We start from the raw sequence: 21,311 nt of genomic DNA, 5'->3' as shown, positions 1-21,311 counted from the left end.
CTCCTGTGGGTTGTTGCTGCGAGCTGGTGACAGATTGGGGGGTAAGCCTTCAGTTTGAGCAGGCGGGGATACCTATTCGTGTGGGAGGTGCGGGCGTTTGGGAGGGGGGGCAATGCCAGTTCACGGGGGGGGGGGGTTGTTTGCGGGTGGAGAGGGCAATACCGGTTCGCAGGCAGGGGAACTCGCAAGTCAAGTCAATGCTCGTTTTGCAAGTCATGATTTGTGAAAATGTTTTGCTCGTCTTGCAAAACACTCACAAACCGCGCTACTCTCAAACCGAGGTTTGACTGTAGTTTGCATGTATTTATTGTATTTCTTTAAAAATGTATAGCCTGTATATCCAACAATTCTATGTGGATAACATCAAAACGCACATAATAATTTTCTGTTTTTTTGAATCCAAACAGTTGTTGCAATTTGTTGTGGCCAAAGAAAGGGGAGGAGTGACCATTGGCTCAATAACAGTACCTACAATTTAATGAACCAGCAGTTGGAAGTAGTTTCTCTAATTTCTATTATGTTCTGATGATTTAGTGATATTTTTCTTTACTAATGTTTTCATAAGTCTTGGATCATGTTAATGTGTGGACTAAATAATTAATATTTAATTTCTTAAATTATCTGTAGCCGGGCTTTGACCGTCTATTTTTCTTCATATTGTAAATTCTAATCAATATTCAAGTTGACGTGCTTGTTTAAAATGTGAAAATTTGAATAAAATAAAATTGAAAAAAAAACCCCACACATAATAAAATTGCAACAAAAGTATACACATACAATCAAACAAATAAATACAACATTAAAAAAACATTATAAAATATGAGTCACTAAGTTAATAATGACATTCTCCCTCATCAAAAATAAGCACTAAAATTGCCAGCAACAATTAAAAATGAAAGTGCAACTTACTAACCCCCCCTTTTAGAAAGGCACACTATGCTTGTTTACTCTTTCCAAAATTACTAGGACTAGGGGGCATGCAATGAAGCAACTAAGTAGTGGATTTAAAAGAAGCCTGTGAAAATATTTCTTCATTCAATGTGCAATTGAACTCTGGAATTCATTGCCAGATAATGTGTTGAAAGCAATTAGCTCAGCAGGGTTTAAAAAAAGGCTTGGATGATTTCCTAAAACAAAAATCCATAAGTCTTTATTAAGATGGACTTGGGAAAATCCACTGTTCTCATATTGCTAAGATATGCAGTATAAAATCTGTTTTACTCTTTTGGATCTTGCTAGGTGCTTGTGACCTGAGTTGGTCACTGTTGAAAACAAGATTCTGGACTTGATAGACCTTTGGTCTGTCGCAGTATGGCATCTCTAATGCTTTTATGTTTTTAGGAGAAGGTTGACAGCCTGAATTGAGTGAGCATTGTCATTAATCTGTAATGAAACCTTTTATTGTGCATTATTTACTCATGACACACAGTAAGTTCAGAACACAAGTGAACAAAATCTATATCCTGCAAACCCCTAAAATTGATTCCATTATTAGCTGTATGCCTTTATATTAACTAGATTTCTGCTGACATAATCTGCATTAATAGTTTCTAAAATTTGAAGAGCCATTTTATAAAAGAAAATAAACAACTGACTTAGGCCAGCGCACAACTGTCATGTGTGTGACAAAATATTATTCTACACAGGAGCCTAAATATTTTTTTAGGATGGTGGTTATTTTAGAAAATAGAGTATGGCAGTAGGTGGGTGTGACTGCAAGGAAAGATCACTTTCCCAAGGAATAGCAAGACCTGACGTTTGCCAGGTGTTTGCTAAGTCCTCGGGGGGCTGACTTAACCTGTGATAACCACATCCTCCATTCTGCCTTCGTGCACTTTTCTTCTGGCTCCATAGTACAAAGAATTTATTAAGATCAGCCAAATCAAGTAGTGAAAATCATCAGTTAGTTGCAGTCGCAGGTGTCCCAGTGCTGGATTTCCCCTTTTAAACTGCGGTGCAGTCCATCAGAAGGCTTCTGTGGGCTACGACTTGCACCGACATGCTTTAGATGCAAGCTGACTTAGAATGTCTTAACGAGGACAAATTATTCCAGTTTTTTTTATGGTGATTCACCATTGCTATGGTTTGTCCTCTGCAACAGAGCTGCATCATTGTGCAGGAGAATTCTGTAAATGGCACTTTAAAACGGTGCATGCAAATTTGGGTGTGCATCCAATTTGCATGCGCACTTGACTAAGAAGCCTATTAACACCAATATTTGGAGGCATGGTCATGGGAGGGGCATGGGAGAGGCATGGACAGGTCAGGGGCAGTCACTAGGGTTGCCTGATTGTACTATAGTAAAATCCAGACCCCCCTAGATCCGTCCCAGACCTGCCCAGTTCCACCCATCCCTGCCCCGTTGTGCCTCAGTCCCGCCCCCAATCCTGCCCTAGCCCCGCCCCCTGCTTGGCGGGCAGAGGAAATCTGAGGCGGTCATTCAGAGGGGCTCAGCGTGGGGCAGGAGCGTGGAAAGCTCGCTTTTGCCCAGTACACCACTGGACCACCAGGGATTCAAAAAGGCACACAGCGGGGAGGCAGGAGGGAGGTAAAAAAAACTGTCAGAGACAGCTGGCCTGCAACAAGTCCGGGAGAGGGGTGGGTGGGTGCTGACCCAAATATAAGATGAGACTCCCATTTTTGGGCCATTTTTTGGGCCCAAAATCTCATCTTTGAACTTATGGTATAGCAGTATATAAGAACTAAAATTATTATTATTATTATCTTATATTCAATTATATATGGTACATAGCAAAATACATCTGCCAGATGTTTGCAACTTCTGGATGCCATCTAAAACAATAGAGATATATTATCACTTAGGCTGGAACTGATCTGAGCTGGTTTGTGTAAGATCTCTATAGTTATACTTACTACTATTTATACTGATGGAAAGTTCTAGAATGTTCTTGAAGTAACTCTAAGGGATCCTTTTACTAAGGCCACTGTACAAAATTAGTTCAGCAGGTGCATAATATCTCCTTTCTGCACTCTCCTGTACTTAAGTTGCTGTATAGTCTTTGAACTGTCCAAAATGTACTTAAGTTGCTGTAAAGTCTTGTACTGTCCAAAATGTACTTAAGTTGCTATATAGTCTTTGAACTGTCCAAAATATACTTAAGTTGCTGTATAGTCTTTGAACTGTCCAAATGTACTTAAGTTGCTTTATAGTCTTGTACTGTCCAAAATGTTTTCCATTGTGAATGTTGGCTTGTAACCCGTTCTGAGCTACTGGGAGGACAGGATAGAAATCGAAATAAAAGGTAAATTTCAAAATATTAATGTCTTGGTCATGAAAGCAAAGTTTGAGGAGATTGATAGCTATTTTCTATTCTTTTGTGGCATAAGCAATTAAGAAAGAACACGTGTTATCCTAGAACAACAAAACCAAATTATTACATAGTGTAATCTACCTTAATAAGGCTTGTTGCTCCATCAGCTCTTAGAATTACAAGGTCTTTATAAAGCCAACCTACAATTTTAAACCCATGGAATTACATGTCTGATTGATGGTTGATGTCTTATTCTGTGCTATACAAGCACTTTTCAATATCAAATATAATCTTCTGTAGTATGTTGACCTAGTTCTCATTTCTGTACTTCAAGATATTTATAGAAACATGATGTCAGATAAAGGCCAAATGGCCCATCCAGTCTGCCCATCTGCAGTAACCATTATCTCTTTCTATCTCTAAGAAATCCCTCCTGTCTATCCCATGCCTTCTTGAATTCAGTCTCTGCCTCCACCATTTCCACTGGGAGACTGTTCCACACATCTACCGCCCTTTTTGCCTCTTGTTGTTCAAGTTCCTTTATGTCACTGTTATCGGAGAGATGTTAGCTGTTTTCCTCTCCAGTAACTTTCTATGTAGTCCACTGGGAAATTGCTTTACTGGTGCCTAATTCTGTCTACTGTTATTACATTTGGGTGTTATTTGGATACAAGAATAATACAACAATGCATCTCAATGCATAAGGACTTGATGGATTTGATACATAGCTTAAGTTCTGTTGCATGTGATGGCAAATTCTGGTGGCAGTTATCATTTAACAGTAGCAAGAAAAAGGGATTTTCCAATTTCTGTCAGTTAACTTTGGCTTTTATTGGCATGTTGAAACTGGTAAATATAAGTGTCCGCCAAAACCTCAGTCATATTTGACATAACGTCGGAAAAGCCTCTAAGACTGACCACAGGCTCAACAAAATCTGAGTGATTTATACCTCTGTCCTTCATGAAGTCTTCCAATAAAAAGGAGACATTGAATGGAAAGAATTACGGAATATCACCTTGCAATGGAGCGATGGGAATAAGGTGGGATCGTCCAAATTATAGTCAAAAATAAAGGCTGGAATCATGAGAGCTTTTGGTTGCGGCAAGGATATCGGGAAAGATTCAGGGATCACTCTTACCACCTTTTATTTATTTTTTCAATTTGCTTTCTATCCCGTACTTCTGTACTGTATTTGGTAACATTATGGACCAGTCATTAAAAGGCAAAAAAAAAAAAAAAAAGGCAAAAGTAAAATTACATTGTTTGCTAAGAGCAATATAATTTCATAAAAATTGTAAGGAACATGCATCACAGGTACAAGTGGATCGATTTTTCACTCCGTCAAAAAGTACAAAGACTAGGGGACAGTCAATGAAGTTACAGGGAAATACTTTTAAAACCAATTGGAGGAAATTTTTTTTCACTCAGAGAATACTTGAGCTCTGGTGGTACGAGCGGATAGCATAGCTGGGTTTAAGAAAGGTTTGGACAATTCCTGGAGGAAAAGTCCATAGTCTGTTGTTGAGAAAGAAATGGGTGAAGCCACTGCTTGCCCTGGATCAATAGACTAAACTAAACTAAACCTTAAGTTTATATACCGCATCATCTCCATAATTATAGAGCTCAGCACGGTTTACAAGATACTTAAAGTCCTAGATTTCAAACGTACGGACTTTAATGCAATGGGAAAGTACCTGAAGAAAGAGCTGTTAGGATGGGAGGACATAAGAGAAGTGGAAAGACAGTGGTCTAAGCTGAAAGGAGCGATAAAAATGGCTACAGACCTTTATGTGAAGAAAATCAATAAAAACAAGAGAAAAAGGAAGCCGATATGGTTCTCCAACCTAGTGGCTGAGAAAATAAAGGCAAAAGAGTTGGCGTTCATGAAATATAAAAAAACCCAAGAAGAGGAGAGCAGAAAGGACTACAGGGTGAAACTGAAAGAAGCCAAGAGAGAGATACGTTTGGCGAAGGCACAGGCGGAAGAACAAATGGCTAAAAATGTAAAAAAGGGAGATAAAATTTTTTTCAGATATATTAGTGAAAGGAGGAAGATAAAAAATGGAATTGCTAGGCTAAAAGATGCTGGGAACAAATATGTGGAGAGTGATGAGGAGAAAGCAAATGTGCTAAACAAATACTTCTGTTCTGTGTTCACAGAAGAAAATCCTGGAGAAGGACCGAGATTGTCCGGCAAAGTTACACGAGAAAATGGAGTAGATTCTGCGCCGTTCACGGAGGAGGGTGTTTATGAGCAACTTGAAAAACTGAAGGTGGACAAAGCGATGGGACCAGACGGGATCCATCCCAGGATACTAAGGGAGCTCAGAGAGGTTCTGGCGAGTCCTATTAAAGACTTGTTCAACAAATCTCTGGAGACGGGAGTGATTCCTGGGGATTGGAGGAGAGCGGATGTGGTCCCTATTCATAAAAGTGGTCACAGGGATGAAGCAGGAAACTACAGGCCGGTGAGCCTCACTTCAGTTGTTGGAAAAATAATGGAAGTGTTGCTGAAAGAAAGGATAGTGTATTTCCTTGAATCTAATGGGTTACAGGATCCGAGGCAACATGGCTTTACAAAAGGTAAATCGTGCCAAATGAACCTGATTGAATTTTTTGATTGGGTGACCAGAGAGCTGGATCGAGGACATATGCTAGATGTAATTTACTTGGATTTCAGCAAAGCCTTTGATACAGTTCCTCATAGGAGGCTGTTGAACAAACTTGAAGGGCTGAAGTTAGGACCCAAAGTGGTGAACTGGGTCAGAAACTGGCTGTCGGACAGACGCCAGAGGGTGATGGTTAATGGAAGTCGCTCGAAGGAAGGAAAGGTGACTAGTGGAGTCCCTCAGGGTTCGGTGCTGGGGCCAATCCTGTTCAATATGTATGTAAGTGACATTGCTGAAGGGTTAGAAGGAAAAGTGTGCCTTTTTGCAGATGATACCAAGATTTATAACAGAGTAGACACCGAAGAGGGAGTGGAAAATATGAAAAAGGATCTGCAAAAGTTAGAGGAATGGTCTAATGCCTGGCAACTAAAATTCAATGCAAAGAAATGCAGAGTAATGCATTTGGGGATTAATAATAGGAAGGAACCGTATATGCTGGGAGGAGAGAAGCTGATATTCACGGACGGGGAGAGGGACCTTGGGGTGATTGTGTCCTTAGATCTAAAGGCGAAAAAACAGTGTGACAAGGCAGTGGCTGCTGCCAGAAGGATTCTGGGCTGTATAAAGAGAGGCGTAGTCAGTAGAAGGAAGAAGGTGTTGATGCCCCTGTACAGGTCATTGGTGAGGCCCCACTTGGAGTATTGTGTTCAGTTTTGGAGACCGTATCTGGCGAAAGACGTAAGAAGACTTGAGGCGGTCCAGAGGAGGGCGACAAAAATGATAGGAGGCTTGCGCCAGAAGACGTATGAGGAGAGACTGGAAGCCCTGAATATGTATACCCTAGAGCACAGGTGTCGAAGTCGGTCCTCGAGGGCCGGAATCCAGTCGGGTTTTCAGGATTTCCCCAATGAATATGCATTGAAAGCAGTGCATGCAAATAGATCTCATGCAGATTCATTGGGGAAATCCTGAAAACCCGACTGGATTCCGGCCCTCGAGGAGGGACTTTGACACCCCTGCCCTAGAGGAAAGGAGAGACAGGGGAGATATGATTCAGACGTTCAAATACTTAAAGGGTATTAACGTAGAACAAAATCTTTTCCAGAGAAAGGAAAATGGTAAAACCAGAGGACATAATTTGAGGTTGAGGAGTGGTAGATTCAGGGGAAATGTTAGGAAATTCTACTTTACGGAGAGGGTGGTGGATGCCTGGAATGCGCTCCCGAGAGAGGTGGTGGAGAGGAAAACTGTGACTGGGTTAAAAGAAGCGTGGGATGAACACAGAAGATTTAGAATCAGAAAATAATATTAAATATTGAACTAGGCCAGTTACTGGGCAGACTTGTACGGTCTGTGTCTGTGTATGGCCGTTTGGTGGAGGATGGGCAGGGGAGGGCTTCAATGGCTGGGAGGGTGTAGATGGGCTGGAATAAGTCTTAACAGAGATTTCAGCAGTTGGAACCCAAGCATAGTACCAGGTAAAGCTTTGGATTCTCGCCCAGAAATAGCTAAGAAGAAAAAAAAAAAAAAAAAAAATTTAAATTGAATCAGGTTGGGCAGACTGGATGGACCATTCGGGTCTTTATCTGCCGTCATCTACTACTAATATAGGAAGGAATAACATATTAGGTTTGAAGGTTGAGTACAGGGGGGAGTAGAGCATTACATTTTTGTGAAAAGCCTAGTTTTCAGGTGCTTACGGAATAGTTGGAAAGAGCCCTGATTCCGTAGTGGGGCAATAAGATTATTCCAAAGCCCTGTGATTCTAAAGAAGAGAGATTTTCCCAATTTTCCCGCATAGAGGATACCTTTTAGTGAGGGGAAGGATAGTTTAAGTTTTTGAGTGGGCCTGATGATGTCAGGACTCGAGGAGTTCCAAGATAGTGGGATTAGGGGAGGGAGGATGCAGTGTAGAATCTTAAAAGCTAGGTAGGCGCTTTTAAAATGAATCCTGGAAATTACTGGGAGCCAGTGCAATTTGGACAGAAGTGGGGAAACATGATCAAATTTGCGTTTTGCGAAGATCAACTTGGCCGCAGTGTTCTGAATTAGTTGAAGTCTTTGAAGACTTTTTGTAGTTAGACTTTGATAGATGGAATTACAATAGTCTAGTCTGGAGAGGATGATGGATTGAACAAGGATGGCGGAAGCAGGATCTCACTTTCCTCAGCATGTGGAGGCTGAAAAAGCATGATTTTACCAGGGAGTTGAGGTGGTCGTTGAAGGAAAGAGAAGAGTCGATGATGATGCCTAGAACTTTGCTTGAGAACTCAAGCTGCAGTGTGGCACCAGGGGGCAGTGCGAAGAGGGTGGGCAGCTGTTCTAATTTTGGACCGAGCCAGAGTAGTTTCTAGAATAGCATTCTAGAATCTTGCTACTCTTTGGGATTCTAGAATCTTGCTATTCCTTAGGATTCTGTATGGAATGTTGCTACTCTTTGAGTTTTGGCCAGGTACTACTCTAGTGACCTGAATTGTCCACTGTGAGAACGGGCTACTAGGCATGATGGACCATTAGTCTGACCCAGTGAGGCTATTCTTATGTTCATGTATTAACTGTAAGGAAAAATCCTTCACCTTGTAAGATAACATGTATTAATCTAAACTAAACTAAGTTTTATAGACCAGGTCTTCAATCAAAAGGAGCTTGGCTCGGTTAACAATAACGTAAGCATAGTACATAAACGTAAAAAGAGAAAGTGAGCTAAAATGGATTAGTTTCCAAAATGTTTGGTAAACAAGAAAGTTTTCAGAGCTTTCCAGAATAAAACGCAGGGGCCTAAACTTCAGATTACACTTCCCCCTCCCCATTCTTGTCGAGAGACTACGGGAACTCACGGCAGCTATTTCCTATTGTCGATCTGCACGGGGCAGGAGCGTAGGAAGATCGCTCCTGCCCCGAAAGCTCGCTAGGACCACCAGGTAAGGCCGGGATGCCGGGGAGAAGGCAAGAGGTAGGCGGGGGTGGGTCAGAGCCGGACCAGAAGATATTCGCGGTATTTCACCATTCGCGGTCCGGCTCTGCCCCTATCCCCCGCGAATCCGGAGGGAGAAGTGTAACTGTTAGTGTATTGTTTATTAAATTTCAGGTTAACAACTAACATACAGTAAGTTAGGGGTCCTTTTATTAAGATGCGTTAAATGATTTAGCATGCGCCAAACACTAATACATCCATTTTATTCCTATGGACATTTTAGCATTTAGCATGCGCTAAACCAGTTAACGCACCTTAATAAAAGTACCCCTTAGTAAATGGGCCCATTTACTGAGATTATTACTGAGATTAAAAAGATTATCCCCCCCCCTAAAAAATGTACAAGCTAAGAAGCTGCACCCACAGTACATTTGAAAAGGAAAGTGTGCAGACCCTTTTGCTCTCAAACTGGGTGTAAGTTCCTCATGAAAAAGGAACCCCCATAATTGTGTTTTGATGCACAGTTTCAAAATTGCTCCACATTGTAGCAGTTCGACTCTCTGAAAGCCTGACTGGCCTGGTGGTCCTCCAGGACAGGGTTGGGAACCACTGCTCTAAGGCATTTTTGTTAAATTGCGAGCCCGTTTGAGACCGTGAGGGTGGATACACTACATGTAAATTAGATTTAGCACCATGAATGTAACCCATTAGGAGCTCTTAGGGGAGGACGAGATAAAAATCGAAATAAAATGACCCAAAATGAAGAGATTTTTTTTTTTCTAAGTGCATTTTTCTAAGTGCATTTTTCTAAGTACTATTTTTCTAAGTGCATTGTTACTATTTAATATTTTTTCTAAGTGCATTGCTACTATTTTCTAAGTGCATTTTTCTAAGTACTATTTTTCTAAGTGCATTTTCTAAGTACAATTTTTCTAAGTGCATTGCTACTATTTAATATTTTTTCTAAGTGCATTGCTACTATTTACCCAAGTGAACAGCTTGTTAAAATTGTCCTGGTTGAGAGCACGTACTGTAGGTCCCCTTTTCAGTACATCCTTGAAAATTGGCAGCAAGGAGCCTGAAGGAAATGCTGGCCCCGGGAATAAGCTCAGTGCAATATGTTTTCTCCTGTCTAGAGATAACTAAACAAACAAACATTTCTTTGCAACGCAAAAGATTATTTTTTTTACTCATTACAATAGACAAAATAATAGAGAATTAGGGTTCCTTTTGCTAAGGTGCGCTAGCGTTTTTAGCGCACGCAGGAAATTACCATGCACTACGCTTCTAGAACTAATGCCAGCTCAGTGCTGGCATTAAGGTCTAGCACTCGGGGCAATGAAGCGCACACTATAGCCCTAGCGCACTTTAGTAAAAGGAGCCCTTAAAGTGTCTGTAGTTCACATTCTCCACGAAGCGCAACCATTTCTTGTGGGAATTAAATCTTATTTGCAGAGCACAGAGCTGTGCGGAAAAAATAAAAAAAATTGCATATCGTGTACCTATGGTCACTGGATTTCCGCTTTTATTTGGACTTTTGCATGTGATTTGCATGATTATTCTATGAATAGCAAATCTATGGATTTTTTTTCTTGGCAGTGGCTATTTTTTCCCTAGCCTGAGAAATAAGCCAAACTAAGGCATCGGTTGTAGTGACCTTAAAGCTTAAACGATCTCTTCCTGGTTTAGAGTCTCTGCCTGATAAGATCTAAAGATCAACATAGCTATATACACAATGCATTAACCTGCCATTCCTCATTTCCAGCTGACATAAAACCCATCTCATGTTATGAGAAGAGCTATCACCTCAGTACCTTGTGCATGCCATTGAGGAAGAGAGCCTGGAGACCAGGGATGTGCTCTCATTTTAAAAGGATTCAGAAGCACCAGCGGTATTTCCTGTTTTATTTTGCAACGTTTCCTATTTGAAACAAAAAAAACATAATGGACTATCATTCCTGGCAGATGTTAGCACCATTAAGCAAACCATGCAAATTCAGGGAGCCACCTACTGGTGGGGCAGCCTACCTTTGGACAATGGTGGTGTGTTAGGAGGTTATCAGAGCACATGCTGTACTTCCGCGTTGTGTTACTGCATCGTCTCCGGTTCCGGTTTTCAATGCCCTGACGCAGCCAAGCAGCAGGAGGAACGTTGAAGTGGCCTATTTGTCAATGCTGCTCTGTTCTCACATTGATGTGACAGTCTCTGTCAGGCCACATCTGCTTATCAGGACATAGAAACGATGGCAGATAAAGGCCAAATGGCCCATCCGCAGCATCCACTATCTCCTCCTCTCCCTATTGGCTAAGGCTCTAAACATTTGCATCTCCTCTTCCTATAGGCTAAGGCTCTAAACATTTGCATCTCCTCTTCCTATAGGCTAAGGCTCTTTACACCTGCATTGTGAGGTCATAGAGCTTTAGGGTTATAGAAACATGATGGCAGATAAAGGCCAAATGGCCCATCCGCAGCATCCACTATCTCCTCCTCTCCCTATTGGCTAAGGCTCTAAACATTTGCATCTCCTCTTCCTATAGGCTAAGGCTCTAAACATTTGCATCTCCTCTTCCTATAGGCTAAGGCTCTTTAGACCTGCATTGTGAGGTCATAGAGCTTTAGGGTTATAGAAACATGATGGCAGATAAAGGCCAAATGGCCCATCCGCAGCATCCACTCTCTCCTCCTCTCCCTATTGGCTAAGGCTCTTAACATTTGCATCTCCTCTTCCTATAGGCTAAGGCTCTTTACACCTGCATTGTGAGGTCATAGAGCTTTAGGGTTATAGAAACATGATGGCAGATAAAGGCCAAATGGCCCATCCGCAGCATCCACTATCTCCTCCTCTCCCTATTGGCTAAGGCTCTTAACATTTGCATCTCCTCTTCCTATAGGCTAAGGCTCTTTACACCTGCATTGTGAGGTCATAGAGCTTTAGGGTTATAGAAACATGATGGCAGATAAAGGCCAAATGGCCCATCCGCAGCATCCACTATCTCCTCCTCTCACTAAGAGATCCCGCATGCCTTACCCATGCCTTCTTGAATTCAGACACAGTCTCTGCCTCCACCACTTCTTCTGGGAGACTGTTCCATGCATCTACCACCCTTTCTGTAAAAAAGTATTTCCTCATATTACTCTGGAGCCTCTTAACTTCATCCTATGCCCTCTCATTGCAGTTTCCTTTCAAATGAAAGAGACTCAACTCATGTGCATTTATATTACATAGTTATTTAAACATCTCTATCATATGGTCCCTCTCCCACCTTTCCTCCACAGTATACAGAGTGAGATCTTTAAGTCTGACCCCTTATGCCTTATCTCGAAGACCACACACCATTTCAGTAGCCTTCCTCTGGACCGACTCCATCCTTTTTATATCTTTTTGAAGGTGCGGCCTCCAGAATTGTACACAATATTCTAAATGAGGCATAGTGGGCACAGTATACAACTGGTTCAAAGACTTCCTACAGAATAGAAATTACCTTGTCCATAAAGGTGGGGAATTCTCACAAAGCTGGCAGGCATTCTGCGGTGTTCCCCAAGGATCCCTCCTCTCCCATATACTCTACAATCTATTCATGAGTTCCCTAGGCAATATTACCTTCAATAACAATGAGAGCCTATTATCCGATGACATACTCTTTCTCATCCCAATTGAACAGGACTCCAAAGACACCTCTACGAGAATTGCCAACAGCATAGACAAGATACAAAAGTGGGCCACACTCAAACGTTCAAACTAAACACAGAAAAAAACCAAAGTGCTGTGGTTTAACAATCTCCTACAAAATGTCCCTACCGCCATCACCCTACCCTCAGGAACCAAACTAGATATCAACAAAACCTCCAAAATACTCAAGGTCATATTGGACTCAACCCTCTCCTACAAACCCCAGATCTCCAACTTATGAAAAAAAAAAATACCTTCTATAGCATGAGACAACTCCGACTGATCAGACCTTCTTCCACAATCACCACTTTACAATACTGACACAAATGCTAGTACTGTCTCAACTGGACTACTGCAGCTCCCTTTATGCAGGTATAAACGGCACCCTCCTCCACAAACTGCAACTGATTCAAAACACAGCAATACAGCTAATCTACAAACTTAAAAAAATTGACTCCATATCGCCCTATTTCAACAGACTTCACTGGCTGCCAATCTCTGCATGCATTAAATTCAAAATCTCATGCATTGTGTATCACACCTTATATGCAAGCTCAGCTGAACCTCTCATAAACCTTTTCATCAATCCTTGGTCCAATTCAACCAGAAACATCAAGAAACTTCTTCTGATCCTTCCGTCTCCTAAAGGAATTAAGTACAAGCACCTAATTAACACAATTATCACCTACATCGGCGTAAAGACTTGGAACAGCCTCCCGATAACCATCAAAACGGAACCCTGTTATCTCGGATTTCGAAACTAAAGACTCTTCTCTTCGAGACATTAAACTCCATTGACAATTAATAGCTTCTTCCAACTCAAAGATTTCTTTCTCATCCAATATAGTCTGTACTTCTAATGTCAACTCAATTCTTCCCTGTAGAAGACTCTGCACCCTCTCCTCCAGCTTATTCTCTCCTACCCTTTAATTCTTCTATCTTTTTGCCTAACATTCGAGAGACTACGGGAACTCCCCACAGCCATTTCCTAATGGCTATCTGCACGGGGCAGGAGCGTAGGAAGATCGCTCCTGCCCTGAAAACCAGCAAGACCACCAATAAGGCCAAGATGCCGGGGGGAAGACAAAAATATGGGTTTTTGTTTTTTCCCTCCTCCCCCCCCCAAAAAAAAATCGCGATTATGTGAAATCGCGAGTAGGGAAACCGCGAATGGGGAGGGGGAAGTGTACATAGATTCTTTCAATAACCTTTCCTTATTAAAATAGTAATGTAATCCCACCCCCCTCCCACCCACCCTGGATGTATATACTCAAAAGGTTAGAATTAAGATAGAAATAACCCCCCACCATCACCACCCTTCCCTGGATGTGTGTGGAAATAGGCAAAAATCAAAGACAACTTTAATGAAGTAATAAAAGACGTCAAAGGGCCCCAAACCAGTTTAAATAAATTGTTATGCCCCCCATTTTTTCATACCTATAGCTGGAGCATAAATTCGCCAACTAGAAAGGAAATTTAAGGCGATCATAATTTTTCCAATTACGAGTTACCGTCTACATGGTTATCCCGGTCATAATTAGAAAAAGCCGACATTTATAGCGGTCCAAGGGGGGCTTAATATGCAATAATGTACCACATATGACTACCTCATAAGTCAAAAAGACTATTTTTCATAGATACTTAAAATACTTCATCATTCCTGTGCACCGCTGCAATTACACAGCTCACTAATGTCTTATGCCTGCCGACGGGGCCCGTTTCGCTGTACTTTACGGAGTGAATAATTCTTTGCCTTGAGAAAGTCCGATGTTTAAGGGCGAAATCCTCCATGCCGCTAATAAGATCAGTGGTTTGTTGATTTTCAAACACTTGTTATGAAAAATAGTCTTTTTGCACTCTTATCTTTGAGAGAAATTTGCATATTCTCTGAAGGGGATTGTATTAATTTAAATTTGAAAACAGATAGAAAATATTGAAAAGTAAAAAAAAGAGAGTGGAAATATTTAAATAAAGATTGCTAAAATAATGCACAATTAAAATTGAAGGTTTTTGCATCAATGAATGAAACCTCCGTCCACATTAAAGCTTTTAAGAGATTGCGGGATCTTTTGGCGTGCATTTCTGAGATCTTTTCCGTCAACGTAGTACATTATCATATTTTTGATAAACCTCTTTTTGAATATCTGATATTCAGCCAGGGCCCATACGAGTGGGTGAATTTAGAGCAGCTCAAATGCTGTCCCAAATCCACCTGCTTATCATATGTAAGTCCCTGCTGAGTATTGGGGGGGGAGGGGGGAGGGATTAGAGTTCCCCTATTGCATCTAAACAAGGGCCTATTTAGTCCAAAATCCTGTTTCCAACAGTGGCCAGTTGAGGTCACAAATACCTGGCAGAGTTTCGCATAGAATCTGCTTCCTGCAGTCTTTGCAAATCTGTGAAAATCCTCATAAAATCCAGCATGGATCAGATGCTTTTTGTGGAATCTATATCATGTTCTATAATAAAACCCTAAGCGCGCATGCGCACTTACAACGCCGTGATCGCTGACAGCGTGATGTGTTACTCCATGGCCGTGTTCGATTTTCGTCACGTGCAGCGGTTTGTGGCGTGCGGCAGTTTGAGCGGCGGCGAGAGCAACGGCATGAGGGTGTCCTTCGGCCTGGATGAAGCAGACAGGATGCAGGTGCAGCAAGGCGTCCGGCTGCTACTGCTGCACAGGGAAGTGGAGGGGGAGACGGAAAAGGGGCTGCTTTGGGGGGAGGGGTATGCTGGTGGGCAGGCAGCAATCTTGGTTTGCTCAGGGGGCCAGGGAGAGAGACAGACAGAAAGAAAGACAGACAGACAAGGGGCCAGGGAGAGACACAGATAGAAAGAATGACAAACAGACAGGGGGTCAGACAGACAAACAGACAGCGGCCAAAGAGTAAGAAAGAAAGAAAAAATAGACAGACAGACAGGGGGCCAGGGAGAGACACAGACAGAAAGAATTACAGACAGACAGGAGGCCAGAGAGACAGACAGAAAGACAGACAGCAGCCAAAGAGAGAGAGACAAATAAAAAAAAGACAGACAGACAGCGGCCATGGAGAGAGACAGACAGAAAGAAAGACAGACAGACAGAAAGCGGCCAAGGAGAGAGAGAGAGAGAGAAAGACAGACAGACAGACACATCTATTCTAGACCAGTTAATGTAACGGGCTTAAAGACTAGTTTTTTCTATAATACATTAGACTAACTAATTTAACAAACCCACAAACATCCTGCTTGGTTTGCTGAACTTGTTCATGAAAGGAGGGGGAAGGGGAGAAATCACACTTCTGCTTGTCTTTGACTGGAACAGATGGATTAGTTTGGTGGACAAAGTCGAAGCCATGGTTATGTTTATCTGAAAGTTCTGAGATAAAAGGCAGCTCTTGGCAGCTCTGGTGAAATGAAGAACCGAAGGACATTTGGAGGCCAGACTGCAAGAAATAAGCTTTGTATTTTGTTTCTCTTTTTGGAAGGTGAGCTCCTGGTCTTTCATCCAGGAAGGAAGAAGGATGATTGCTTCAGGCTAAGTTTTGCCATTCAAAGCCTTCACTGCTATGTTAGAAACACCACTGGATATTAACTTGACCTGAAACAAAGGTGTAAAGCAAACATCTGAAGATTAACAATGGATTGCAAACTGAACTAGCAATCAGACAATATTTTTGGCTTTCTTTAACCTGTTCAGTCCATGAATCTGGACTTTCTGTCTGGTGAAAGGCATTGTACGATGAGTTTAAAGTTAGCGGGCTTTCAGAAGGTTAAGGTTGCAGAAGGGTATAGCCAAGGCCAGGGCAGGATTAATTCGTCGAGGGCCCCCAGGCACCCAAGTACACTGGGCCTCCTGCCCTGCCCCGCCCCACCATGTGCCCAGGCGGAAACAGGAAGCTTTGGGCAAGCAGCACCGCTTGCAAAATTACAGTTCCCGTTGCCTTTCTTACCCACGTTGCTTGCATGTCTTACTTTCCGTCGATTGGGGGGGGGGGGGCCCGCATTGACGATCGATGCTGGAGGGGCCCATCGCCATTTGGAGAAAACAATGTTGATGCCCTCCTTCATCGGGCCCCCTAGACCCTTTCGGGCCCTAGGCACGTGCCTACTTGGCCTACTGGTTAATCCTGCCCTGGCCAGGGCTTCCATTATGTTGGTCTTCAAGAGCCACCCAAAAAGTTTGCTTTTCTGGGCAAATTCACTTATGTTGGCTTTTACTAAACCATGGTAGAGGGTAGTCACTTTACAGAATCGCACCTAGTGGCACCCAAATACTTCTCAAACTTCTAATTTAGGTGCCTAGATGCCCAAAATTCACCCATGACCTGCCCCTAACCATGCCAACCACGTAAAGTGCCACTATTGCTATAAACCGAAAAGAGAGCTTAGGGATGTAAATGGGATGAAATTAACGGCTCCTTTTACTAAGGTGCGCTAGCATTTTTAGCGCACGCACAAGATTAGCGGGCGCTATAGCACGCGCTAGCTGAAAAGGAGGCGGTAGCGGCTAGTGCGCACGGCATTTTAGCTCGCCTTTGTAAAAGGAGCCCTAAGTGTAGAGGGTAGAATGTCGACTATCCATGCTAGGATCGGAGCATGGCGTGGCTGGCGTAGAACTATGGAATGCCTTGCCTGGTATCCTGCGGTTTTGTATGGGGAGAGTGAATTTTAAGAAAATGCTGAAAACTCAATTATTCGCCAACACCTTCTTATGCTAAGGTATATTTCAGTTGATAATCGCCTTGTAGAATTTTTTTGACAGAAATGTATGATTTAAAGCTTGCCTGTATTTCTGAATTGATTGAATTTGCGCTCTATCCCAATTATAACAGGGACGATTAACCGAGGGAAACAAAATTTTATGTATGTGGTGGAAGGAGACGTACACAGATGAATCAGGAATTGGTTGGAAGCAGAAGGTAGGAGTGAAGGGCCACTATTCAGACTGGAGGAGGGACACGAGTGGTGTTCCGCAGGGGTCGGTGCTTGGACCGCTGCTATTCAATGTATTTATAAATGATCTAGAAACAGGGACGAAGTGCGATGTAATAATATTCGCAGACGACACCAAACTATTTAATGGGGCTAGGACTAAAGAGGACTGCGAAGATTTACAAAGGGACCTGAACAAACTAGGGGAGTGGGTGACGAGATGGCAGATGAAGTTCAATGTAGAGAAATGTAAAGTCTTGCATGTAGGAAACAGAAACCCGATGTAAAGCTATACGATGGGAAGGCTGGCAATGGGTGAAAGTAGCCTAGAGAAGGACTTGGGGGTAATAGTGGACAAGACAATGAAACCGTCGGCACAGTGCGCAGCAGCCTCTAAGAAGCCAAACAGAATGCTAGGAATTATCAAGAAGGGTATTACAACCAGAACGAAGGAAGCTATCCTGCCGTTGTATCGGGCGATGGTGCACCCGCATCTGGAGTACTGCGTCCAATATTGGTCGCCGTACCTTAAGAAGGATATGGCGATACTAGAGAGGGTTCAGAAAAGAGCGACGAGATTGATAAAAGGTATGGAAAACCTTTCATATGCTGAAAGATTAGAGAAACTGGGACTCTTTTCCCTGGAAAAGCGGAGGCTTAGAGGAGACATGATGGAGACTTACAAGATCATGAAGGGCATAGAGAAAGTGGAGAGGGACAGATTCTTCAAACTTTCGAAAACTACAAGAACGAGAGGGCATTCGGAAAAATTAAGAGGGGACAGATTCAGAACCAATGCTAGGAAGTTCTTCTTCACCCAAAGGGCGGTGGACACCTGGAATGCGCTTCCAGAGGATGTGATAGGACAGAGTATGGTATCGGGGTTCAAGAAGGGATTGGATGATTTCCTAAAGGAAAAGGGGATTTAAGGGTATAGATAGAGGATTATTATACAGGTTCTGGACCCGATGGGCTGCCGCGTGAGAGGACTGCTGGGCATGATGGACCTCTGGTCTGACCCAGCAGAGGCACTGCTTATGTTCTTAGTTGTATGCGGTATATAAATTTTTTTAATAAATACATTACTGTAGTTATTTTTCAGCACTGTTGCATACAATTATTTGGTTTAAAAATGTTACTTCTATAAGCAGTACAGAAAATAATATTAAAAAAAAAAAGTTTGCAAAATTCTATGTTCTACTATGGTTTTTGTCAAATGCTTTCCCATGCAGGAACATAAGAACATAAGAAATGCCTCTGCTGGGTCAGGCCTGAGGTCCATCGTGCCCAGCAGCCCACTCACGTGGCGGCCCAACAGGTCCAGGACCTGTGCAGTAATCCTCTATCTGTACCCCTCTATCCCCTTTTCCATCAGGAAATTGTCCAATCCTTTCTTGAACCCCAATACCGTACTCTGCCCTATTATGTCCTCTGGAAGCGCATTCCAGGTGTCCACCACATGTTGGGTAAAGAAGAACTTCCTAGCATTTGTTTTGCATTTGAGAAGAACTTCCTTATTTTTCCTATAGGGTCCATTATTCACTTTACATGATTTTGAGGCACAAAATGTACTGCTGGAACCTAACCTCTATTTTCCCTTAGACGTAGCATTTCATTATTCATGATTTTGTGGTTCATGAACTTTCCTGGGAACTTTACTACCGCAAATAGCAAGAATGGACTGTGTGTGGCATAAATGAGCTTGAGGCGAGTCAATTGAAAGGAAGCTCTGGAATGGGAGGGCATGGGATGAAGGTGAAAGGGATGGACTGGGAAGCGGCCTCAGAGGACGTTTTCTTTTCACGGGAAGGGTGGTGGATACGTGGAGTGGCCTCCTGGTGGCGGCGATGGAGACGAAAAATATATCTGAATTCAAGAAAGCTTGCCCTGGATCCGTTGTATGGAACCATACGCTAGTAAAGTAACGACAAAGAAGTCCCCCCCCCATTGTACAAAATGAGACCCACGATAAACAGTGTTAATACAGGCCAGGACATGCTAATGTTCCAGTAATATTTAGTAATTACATGTAGCTCTTAATCCCCTCCCCCTTTTATGAACGCATAGAAACATAGAAATAGATGGCAGATAAGGGCCACGGCCCATCTAGTCTGCCCACCCCAATGACCCTCCCCTACCTTTCTCTGTGAATAGATCCCACGTGTCTATCCCATTTGGCCTTAAAATCAGGCACGCTGCTGGCCTTAATCACCTGAAGTGGAAGACTATTCCAGCAATCAACCACCCTTTCAGTGAAAAATAATTTCCTGGTGTCCCCGTGCAGCTTCCCGCCCCTGATTTTCCACGGATGCCCCCTTGTTGCCGCGGGACCCTTGAAAAAGAAGATATCTTCTTCCACCTCGATGCGGCCCGTGAGATACTTGAACGTCTCGATCATGTCACCCCTCTCTCTGCGTTCCTCGAGTGAGTACAGCTGCAACTTATCCAGCCGTTCCTCGTACGGGAGATCCTTGAGTCCCGAGACCATCCGGGTGGCCATTCTCTGGACCGACTCCAGTCTCGGCACATCCTTACGGTAATGCGGCCTCCAGAATTGCACACAGTATTCCAGGTGGGGCCTCACCATGGATCTATACAATGGCATAATGACTTCAGGCTTACGCGTTTTAGAAATTCTATGAGCGCCGGAGCAGTTTCCGCCACTATAACCCAAGCTTTGCGTTCATAAAAGAGGGGGAATATTAGGAGAAAACCCATGGAAGGGAGAAACCAACTTCCCTGTGCTGTTGAAACCCTGGCTTTCCTACTTTTTATCTACCGATTGAGTAAAATCTTTTTGTTGTTGTCGATCTCGTGCTTAATGCCCTATTCGTGTGATAGAAAAATCAGACTTTGAGGTAGACACATCTATACACATATTTTGTCACAAAGCTTTAAGTTTAATTGCTCCCTTCACTATCTATCACATTTTCCATCGGCGGTTCATTCATAATCATTCTCTTGGAATATTCTCAGTCATCTGGTCCACTATTTTTACTCTTTTTTTCCACCTTTCGTTTCTCCTCTCCTCGTATCTAGTTCCACTTTAATCTTGGACAATATCTTAAAGAGTACCATTTTTATTTATGATTGTTTATTTTTAACTTGATATTTTTAACTTGATTCTAAATGTGCAATAATATAGTCGGTTCTGGGTTGTTGTTTTTTTTGTCTTTCCATATTTTGTTATCTGCAATGTTGCCAATAAGATGTAGGCTTTGCAATAAGATTTTAATGTATTGTTCCATGTGTCCATGTTGTTATTTTCTGCTTGATGTGACATTTTATCATGTTATATTATGTGTCTTATATTGTTTTAAATTTATGATGGCTCAATAGACTCTTGACAAAGGCGTAGGTGCCGGAACACTGTCAGAGTCAAGTCTTCACAGTGCTTCCACCAATAAAGTGAAGTTTGCAGTTTATGCCCGTGGCTGAGTTATTGACATCTTGTCCTCAAGACTCCTCCGTTGTGTCTGGAACAGTTTTAAGCATCTGCTTTTGTACTACTGTACATTTTCTACATCACCCTCCCATCACCACCGCAAGAAAAATAAATACACACACAAAATATATTGGGCAAGAAATCCGAGACCAGCGATAACTAACTGCAATTTATTTCTTTGAAAGTGTTTTCACTCATGTTCTTTCTCAGCAGATTTTCTCGCTGTTGAAAGGGAACCCCCCAGGTCCTGAAACCCAGCAGGCACCATGTAGAAAGCTTTGATAGTCAGTGATGTGAAACGTTACAGCACATGGTAATAGCACGCACCAGTACAGTCTTTGCACTGGAAGGACCTCCCTCGAAGAAGACTCTCCAAAGGCCTTCACCCAATTCACAGCCAATAACTCTATCGACCTTGCAAGCAGAGGCCCGGCATTAATTCTCAGGAACTAAAAAGCAAACATTTCATGGTATTTACTAGTCAC

The 21,311-nt window shown here is 42.5% G+C and overlaps 1 protein-coding gene across 1 annotated transcript in view; it reads right to left on the bottom strand.

Annotated features, from left to right (window-relative positions):
• The window catches only part of LOC117368221, a 206,393-nt gene extending 195,338 nt beyond the window's left edge, over positions 1–11,055 (bottom strand). The window contains exons 1-2 of the mRNA XM_033961649.1: positions 10,825–11,055; positions 10,611–10,717 (exon numbers count right to left, since the gene is read on the bottom strand). Coding sequence (XP_033817540.1) covers positions 10,611–10,619 — 9 coding nt within the window. The 5' untranslated portion in view covers positions 10,620–10,717; positions 10,825–11,055. The remainder of the gene's footprint in view (positions 1–10,610; positions 10,718–10,824) is intronic.
• Between the last annotated feature and the right edge of the window lie 10,256 nt (positions 11,056–21,311).

This window comes from Geotrypetes seraphini, chromosome 10, assembly GCF_902459505.1.
Source record: "Geotrypetes seraphini chromosome 10, aGeoSer1.1, whole genome shotgun sequence".
NCBI classification, from domain to species: domain Eukaryota; kingdom Metazoa; phylum Chordata; class Amphibia; order Gymnophiona; family Dermophiidae; genus Geotrypetes; species Geotrypetes seraphini.
The sequence above is the reverse complement of the archived record's forward strand: the minus strand, read 5'-3'. Positions and strand labels throughout refer to the sequence as shown.